The sequence below is a fragment of the Perca fluviatilis genome, chromosome 13, assembly GCF_010015445.1.
Source record: "Perca fluviatilis chromosome 13, GENO_Pfluv_1.0, whole genome shotgun sequence".
In the NCBI taxonomy this organism is placed as follows: Eukaryota; Metazoa; Chordata; class Actinopteri; order Perciformes; family Percidae; genus Perca; species Perca fluviatilis.
The window spans coordinates 21,199,092-21,208,299 of NC_053124.1; the positions used below are offsets into that span (position 1 = coordinate 21,199,092).

The 9,208-nt window shown below is 34.1% G+C and overlaps 1 protein-coding gene across 6 annotated transcripts in view; it reads left to right on the top strand.

Annotated features, from left to right (window-relative positions):
* Positions 1–4,897, top strand: part of LOC120571132 (myocyte-specific enhancer factor 2D-like) — a 34,043-nt gene extending 29,146 nt beyond the window's left edge. For all 6 annotated transcript variants that reach the window (XM_039819837.1, XM_039819834.1, XM_039819836.1 and 3 more), the window contains one exon: positions 116–4,897. In XM_039819837.1, coding sequence (XP_039675771.1) covers positions 116–587 — 472 coding nt within the window. In that variant the 3' untranslated portion in view covers positions 588–4,897. The remainder of the gene's footprint in view (positions 1–115) is intronic.
* Positions 4,898–9,208: the final 4,311 nt, after the last annotated feature.

Below are 9,208 nucleotides of genomic sequence, written 5' to 3' on the forward strand. Positions count from 1 at the left end.
CTCTTTGTTCTGTCCCATATCTTCTGTGGTCTCTCTCTCTCTCTCTCTCTCTCTCTCTCTCTCTCTCTCTCTCTCTCTCTCTCTCTCTCTCTCTCTTCCGTGACCCTGTTCTCAGGTCTGTGACCCATATACCTCAAGGTGCCATGCTGACCGTCAACACAAACACCAGCGTGAGCATCAAGTCAGAACCCGTCTCGCCTGGCCGGGATCGCAGCACCCCTTGCCCTCCTCCATCTTCCACCACGCCGTCCTCAACCTCAGGGGGAGCCATCCTGACCGCACCGCCACAGTACCCCGGCTCCCTGCTATGCCTGGAGCCCCCAACTGGCCGCTCGCCTGCAGACAGCGTCAGCAGCAACGCCAGCTCCTTTGAAGGCAGCGATCGTGATGACACTGGTGCAGCTGGTGGAGGAGGTGCAGGTGGAGGGGGCAGCGGTGGGGGCAGCGCAGCTGGTGCTACAGGAAGCACCGGTCCCGGCAGCCGCCCTGACTTCAGCCCCTCGGCCGAGCATCTCAGGGCCTCGAACGAACCAGAGCAGGAGGGAGGAAACATCAAGCGCATGAGATTGGACGCCTGGGTCACATAGAAGCGCCTGCCACACCTCTTTGCACCCACAGTGAAGTTTTGTTGACACTTAAACATCCACAACACACACCCACACTCATCCTTAAACCTCCACTGCCATGTGACACTATCATCACACATCTGCCTCTGTCCAAAATTATACAGCTCAGCAGCTTCACCCATACCATACCAGACTTCTGAGGCTTTGCCAAAAAAAATAAATATATAAACATCCTTTGGGGATCGTGCTCTGAGTGAGGAGAGGATGACTTAGTGCTCAGATGGATATTTTGTCCTGTTTAGATCCTTGATTAGAGGGACAGTAGACAGTTGTTTTTTTTTAAACCTTCTTGCTTGAATGGACTCACATATAGTAATTTTCCATAGAAATGAGGTGTTGAACCTTTTTTTCAATCTCACAAAACCATAAAAAAAATTCTCTTTCACATGGTTTCACCTTCATGTAATTGCATCGAGCTCTGCTACGTTGTTCAGAATGGGATTGGTGACTTGTCGACGTTGTGGGACTTGTATGACTCACCACTTCCTGCTCTTTGAAATCCAACGTCACTTGTATTGTGTGCTGTCCATTCTTCCATTAGTCATTTCCGAACTGCTTTTGGATAGAACTTAATCTGGACAAGTTTGAGGACTGAGCATCTATCTGGCACTGAGCAAACTGCCTCAAACTAGGTCTTCTAGGTAAAGATACTTCACCATGAGTGGTTCTTTCTGCTGCCACATTTCCCAACCTCGTACACCCAGGCAGGCCCGAACCCTCAGGTGGAACCGAGCACCTTGCCAGAGTGCCAATATCAACCTCTCTTCAACAACAACAAAAATGCCAAATGCCTCTTGCACACAGTGCAAGGACTATGACGAATTATCACGGTCACGGAAACAAGTACTAGAAACTGTTGATGCTTTTCAGGCTTTGAATTTGCCGTCACTCTCTCCTCAGACGGGGTGCTCCTCCCGTCCTCTCACCTCATCTGGAACTTGGACGGAAATTGTTGCAACAGAAATCCAGCCAGCCACTCAGCTTACTACCAGGAGTAGATGCCATCCAGTTAAATGCATAGTATGAGATTATTGAGCCTAGCTGGTGGCTTTTTTGGGTCTGAAAAGTATTTGGTTCTTTATCTGTTGGTATTTAAAAAAAAAAGAAAAAAAAAAAATCTGTTTTTGAAGGTCCGTTCGTTGTCCAAAAGTAGAAATTCTGACTTTGTATAAAAACCCTCCTTATACAAAAGCTTTGATGTCCTCTTTAGCTCTCTCTAGCTCTCCTTAGCTCTTTGCCGTGTTTCAAAAAGTGAAAGGAAAAAGACATTTTCTATATTTCTACCACTTCAGTTGGCGACAAAGTAAAATAGCTTTTCGGCTTCAACAACGTGTATGTACATATGACTATATTTGCATAGACTTTGCTAGGTATCCCTAAAAACAAGCAATGTGTTGATTCTCAGTGGATCTGTTTGCATATATGAGTGTGAATTTAATATGTTCCGAGCTACGGTGCAGGGGTTTCACCACACTAGGTAGTGCTGGTGGATCGGACTTGTTTCAGTAAACTTATTTTTTGCTAGTTGATGGTGTGTGCACTTTCTGTCTCTCACAGAGGCCTGCTTGGTTGTGGTGTCATCATATTATCCTACCACATATTTAAAAACCCACGATCAAATTAAAATTCCATGACCACCTGATCACGAAATGATTAGGACACTGACATTCACTTATAGTGTAGTTAAGAGATAAAACGCACTTCTTTGATGCATATTTTGACATTAAGCAGACACCGATTACGACTTTATCCACTTTGAAAATAAGTTGAGGGATTGGCTACCAACTACTGTGTTTCTTGTTCAATTGTATGGTTTCTAGTACAAATTTGTTTAGTTGAAACCATTTCAAGTTTGTGTGTATGAGTGTGTGGACACAGGTTGTTTATAGCTTACAAATAGGAAGTTTCTTCAGTGATTGCTTGACCTTTTTTTTTTTCCTCCTTGTGACGATGCTCAAAGTGCAGACTGTTGTGTCCACTGTTTATTGACTGTTTATTATCTACTTAAACAATCCTATACTTTTAAGTCGGTGTAGGTGAAGTGGACACGGCAGCTTTTATGAATTGATGCCGTTTGGTGCGATTATTCACAGCCCCCAGCAGAGTGTGAAACCAGTGTTTGACACTGTGGGGTTGTGGCGAGTGTCCGGTAAAATGTTTTCTATAATCAGGTTAATTTTGGGTAGCTTTTCACTCTGCTAATTTCAGGTTAGTAGTACTGTTTTCTTCTTTCAGTCATAAATTTACCATCCAACACTTTCAATAAACTCATGTTGGAGAATATTTGCCACTGAAACCGTTAAAGGAATAATTCTACATTTTGGGAAACTCGCTTATTCGCTTTCTTACCGAGAGTTAGATGAGAAGATCAATACTCATGTTTGTGTGGTAAATTTGAAGCTACAGCCAGTTATCTCAGCAGGAAAAGGAAAACTGTTATCTCTAGAATCTCTCTAAAATTTTCATCAAAATGTAGCATACATTTTACACAATTTCTTTACAAAATCTACAAAAGAAAATGTGAATAATACAAATTTCCATCCACTACAATTATGCGAATATAAGGAGTCTGGTGCATCGAGACAGACAGTTAGTGGTGCTAATTCTCTTTCGGATGCCATTTAACCATTGCAGAAGAACACGGAGCAACAAGATGATGTAATAAAAGGAGTGTCCGTCAAACCTCAAATGAAAAAAATGTGGAACACATGATGGAAAAATAGCATTTATATTTGTTTCATGTAATAATTGGGGAAATTGAGAAATGTTAGTCTTATCATCACTCAACGCAGATCTTATGTTTGTACTTTGTCGCATTTGGCTTTTATTGATATACCAACTTTTCCACCTTAGTGCGATATTTACTTTTTTTTCTTCAATTTTTCACTTACGATCTTTTAAAATCCAATATTAACACTAATACAATCAATTCAGCTTTGTATCTGGATAACATGTTAACGAATCGTTACAAATACAGAACACAGCAACAGTAGCTAATTCAAGCTTTTTAAATAATGTGAATACAAAGCTACCTGCGATGGGACACCATCTTGGAATAATGCGAAAACACTCCCGAGTTTGAATAAGGGACAAAGCTCAAGCAAGATTTAAGGTGTTAATTTGGGAGATTGATGTTAGTATGCTTCTTTTTTTACCTTTTGGAGGGAGCCATGCTAGCTCTTTCCCCCGGCTTTATGCAAAGCTGGGCTAACCCGCTGGAGCTTCATATTTAACAGACAAACATTAGAGTGGTATCAAACTTCTCATCTAACTGCCCGCAAATAAGCGCATTTCTCAAAATGTCCAACTATTACTTTAAAGATCCAACTGATAAGTGGTACCAGCCTTCAGGCAGAGCTAATGAGTCATTTCTATTTTTCCAACTAATTTCAATAGAACTTTGTCTTTGTGGGCGCTGATGGTTGATTGAAATGTGACACCACACCGATTGGTTTCCTGCCTCATGCAGGTTTTGTTTATGTAAAGAAAGGTTCTCTGTCCAATCTAGCAATTTAGTCACAAGACAATCTATATGAGAAATGAAATCCTGCACCCATGTTACTTGTTGTGTACAATGTTTTTTAGAATCTCACTATTTTTGGATTATTTTGTGCTGGTGACAGTTCCATTGTCTATTATTATATTATTATGGAGCTTTTATTTTATTGCTATTTTGTGTAGGATAGTTTTTATTTTCTCTTCCTTATCATAAACATAGTACTGGTTTCCTTTTTTTAAAACAACTTGCTGAAAATTGCACGATCAGTTATTGTGGTATTAGCAAATGCAATGAAGGAAATACCAGTTAAATGCTGCAATTTTAATTAAGATATAGAATATATTTATAAAAACGGGAAACAACTGAAATTAGTAATCATGAAATTTGAAAAAAATGTAAATGCATGGGATACAGGTAACAATGTATGTTACGTACAATAATGATAAAGGACATGCATCAACATTACAACTCAGAATAATGTAGCATATGAAATACTAAAGATGAAATTTATAGCTAATATATTGTGTTGAGCTAGTCTGCTTTTCTTTTTTGTTGTAAAGAAAATATTTCTTTTTGTTTTTTTGAGAATGATATACAATTTGTGTATATTTTCATATACAAAGTATGCACTGATATGTTATTGAAATTCTATACCGCTTTTACAAAAAGTGTTTGTTGTACCAAAGTATCCAAGTCCCTTGAAACCTTATTACCCTTTTGCGTATGTTTTACCGTATTTTATATATTAAATAGACAAACTGAGTGAAATTAATGAGTTTGTGGTTTTATTTTTCTGTATACTGTGTAACAAAGCTGAAGTGCCTCTAAAATTATTCATAAAGACTAAAGTCCTCCAATCAAGGAACATATGGTGTAAATTAAATCTCTAGAAATATTTCTAAATTCACTGAAAATGTAAGTCAGTCCATTTCAGAGGTGCATTGTTTGTCCTCATTTTATCATCAGTTTTTTTTCTCTTCATCCTCAGCTCATTCTCACAGTTGCAAACGTGCGATGAAGCTTAATTTCACACATTTAGTGATAACTACATGGCTAAATTTAGATGATCTCTCATAACCTGTGAGGTGAGCAGCAACTCTATAAGTGAGGCAACAACAAAGTCGATAGACTGAGATTTAACAGCAATGTTTTTCTCTGGTGTCGCCTTCTTTTTTTTTTTTTTTGATTTTAATAAAAGTTGTTTGTGTTGGAATGATGTACTGGTAGCAATACTACAATGCAAAAAATAAATATTAGATTACTAGGAAAAGTGCATTGAAAATAATGTACTTAATGTACCAAAAGTTTCTTTTAAATTTGGCCCCTAAGAGTGTTTATTATATATTACAAATCTGAAACGTTTGATAGTTAATTGCAGACTATTTTGATATCAAATATTATTTGATCAATTATTTGTGTAATACATTTTTTAAGTAAAAGTGCTAAAAATTCTCTAGTTGTAGCTTCTCAAATCTGAGGATTTTCAGATTTTCTAAGTCTTCTATGAGATTACACTAAATATCTTTAGCTTTTGGACAAAACAATACATTGGAAGTCATCAACTTAAACTTTTTGAGATGGGCAACATACTATTTTATCACATCTTGTGGACCTACTAATCACTCAAAGTAATGGACAACTTAATTAATTCAAGAAAATAATTGTTAATACATTATTTTATTACTATTACAGATGCAATTCTGTGCACGTTGCATTTTACTGTAGTTGGTGCCAGTTTAAACTACTTTATATACTGTTGGGAATATAAATGTCAGAGTATAATATGCCATGACAAATTTCATGATCTAGTATATCATAAAAATGTCATAGTAGTATGTCATAAAAAGTCATAGTATAATATGTCGAAAAATAGTCATTGTATAGTAGGCCGAAAAATGTAATAAAAAAGTCATAGTATATTATGTCCAAAAATGTCATAGTATGTCGAAAATAGTCATAAAAAAGTCCTAGTATAGTATGTCCAAAAAATCATCGTATAGAATATCGAAAAACAAGTCATAGTATAGTATGTCGAAAAATGTCATAAAAAAGTCATAATATAGTATTTCGAAAAAAATTCATAAAAAAGTCCTAGTATAGTATGTCGAAAAATTTCATCAAAAAGTCATAGAATAGTATGTTATAAAAAGTCATAGAATAGTATGTCGAAAAAAAGTAATAGAATGGTGAAGAACTGAACCCTCAACCTCAACTTTTCTTATTTCACCTGTAGCAGTTTATGTCACTGAGTTATTTGTGAAGGCAATAAGGAAGTGGTTCGGGGCTGTATTTATTGTCCACACTACTGAAGACAAAAAAAGTCACAAAAACTTATCGTATAGTAAGTCAAAAAAGGTCATAAAAATGTTATAGTATAGTATGTCGGAAAAAAAGTCATAGTATAGTATGTAGCAAATAGTCCTAGTATAGTATGTCCAAAAATGTCATAAAAAAGTCATAGTATAGTATGTCGAAAATAGTCCTAGTATAGTATGTTGAAAAATGTCATAAAAAGTCCTAGTATAGTATGTTGAAAAAAAGTCATCGTATAGTATGTTGAAAAAAAGTCCTAGTATTGTATTTCGAAAAATGTCATGAAAAATTCATAGTATAGTATGTTGAAAAAAAGTCCTAGTATAGTATGTCGAAAAATGTCATAAAAAATTCATAGTATAGTATGTCGAAAAAAAGTTATAGTATAGTATGTCGAAAAATGTCATAAAAAAGTAATTGTATAGTATGTCGAAAAAAAGTCATAAAAAAGTCATAGTTTATTATGTAGAAAATAGTCATAGTATAGTATGTCGAAAATAGTCATAGTATAGTATGTTGAAAAAAAGTCATCGTATAGTATGTTGAAAAAAAGTCCTAGTATTGTATTTCGAAAAATGTCATAAAAAATTCATAGTATAGTATGTCGAAAAAACGTTATAGTATAGTATGTCGAAAAAAGTCATAAAAAAGTCATAGTATATTATGTAGAAAATAGTCATGGTATAGTATGTCATAAAAAGTCATAGTATAGTATGTTGAAAAAAAGTCATCGTATAGTATGTTGAAAAAAAGTCCTAGTATTGTATTTCGAAAAATGTCATCAAAAACTCATAGAATAGTATGTTATAAAAAGTCATAGTATAGTATGTAGCAAATAGTCCTAGTATAGTATGTTGAAAAATGTCATAAAAAAGTCATAGTATATGATGTCGAAAAATGTCATAAAAAGTCATTGTATATGATGTCGAAAAATGTCATAAAAAGTCATAGAATAGTATGTCGAAAAAAAGTAATAGAATGGTGAAGAACTGAACCCTCAACCTCAACTTTTCTTATTTCACCTGTAGGAGCTTATGTCACTGAGTTATTTGTGAAGGCAATAAGGAAGTGGTTCGGGGCTGTATTTATTGTCCACACTACTGAAGACAAAAAAAGTCACAAAAACTTATCGTATAGTATGTCAAAAAAGGTCATAAAATGTTATAGTATAGTATGTCGGAAAACAAATCATAGTATAGACTGTCATAAAAAGTCATAGTATAGTATGTCGAAAAAAGTCATATTATAGTATGTCCAAAAATGTCATAAAAATTCATAGTATAGTATGTTGAAAAAAAGTCCTAGTATAGTATGTCGAAAAATGTCATAAAAAATTCATAGTATAGTATGTCGAAAAAAAAGTTATAGTATAGTATGTCGAAAAATGTCATAAAAAAGTCATTGTATAGTATGTCGAAAAAAAGTCATAAAAAAGTCATAGTATATTATGTAGAAAATAGTCATAGTATAGTATGTCGAAAAATGTCATAAAAAAGTCAGTATATGATGTCGAAAAATGTCATAAAAAGTCATAGAATAGTATGTCGAAAAAAAGTAATAGAATGGTGAAGAACTGAACCCTCAACCTCAACTTTTCTTATTTCACCTGTAGGAGCTTATGTCACTGAGTTATTTGTGAAGGCAATAAGGAAGTGGTTGGGAATGGTTTTTTGTCCACACTACTGAAGACAAAAAAGTCACAAAAACTTATCGTATAGTATGTCAAAAAAGGTCATAAAATGTTATAGTATAGTATGTCGGAAAACAAATCATAGTATAGACTGTCATAAAAAGTCATAGTATAGTATGTCGAAAAAAGTCATATTATAGTATGTCCAAAAATGTCATAAAAATTCATAGTATAGTATGTTGAAAAAAAGTCCTAGTATAGTATGTCGAAAAATGTCATAAAAAATTCATAGTATAGTATGTCGAAAAAAAAGTTATAGTATAGTATGTCGAAAAATGTCATAAAAAAGTCATTGTATAGTATGTCGAAAAAAAGTCATAAAAAAGTCATAGTATATTATGTAGAAAATAGTCATAGTATAGTATGTCGAAAATAGTCATAGTATAGTATGTTGAAAAATGTCATAAAAAGTCATATAGTATGTTGAAAAAAAGTCATCGTATAGTATGTTGAAAAAAAGACCTAGTATTGTATTTCAAAAATGTCATAAAAAATTCATAGTATAGTATGTTGAAAAAAAGTCCTAGTATAGTATGTCGAAAAAACGTTATAGTATAGTATGTCGAAAAAAGTCATAAAAAAGTCATAGTATATTATGTAGAAAATAGTCATGGTATAGTATGTCATAAAAAGTCCTAGTATAGTATGTTGAAAAAAAGTCATCGTATAGTATGTTGAAAAAAAGTCCTAGTATTGTATTTCGAAAAATGTCATCAAAAAGTCATAGAATAGTATGTTATAAAAAGTCATAGTATAGTATGTAGCAAATAGTCCTAGTATAGTATGTTTAAAAATGTCATAAAAAAGTCATAGTATATGATGTCGAAAAATGTCATAAAAAGTCATAGTATATGATGTCGAAAAATGTCATAAAAAGTCATAGAATAGTATGTTATAAAAAGTCATAGTATAGTATGTAGCAAATAGTCCTAGTATAGTATGTTGAAAAATGTCATAAAAAAGTCAGTATATGATGTCGAAAAATGTCATAAAAAGTAATAGTATAGTATGTCGAAAAAAAGTAATAGAATGGTGAAGAACTGAACCCTCAACCTCAACTTTTCTTATTTCACCTGTAGC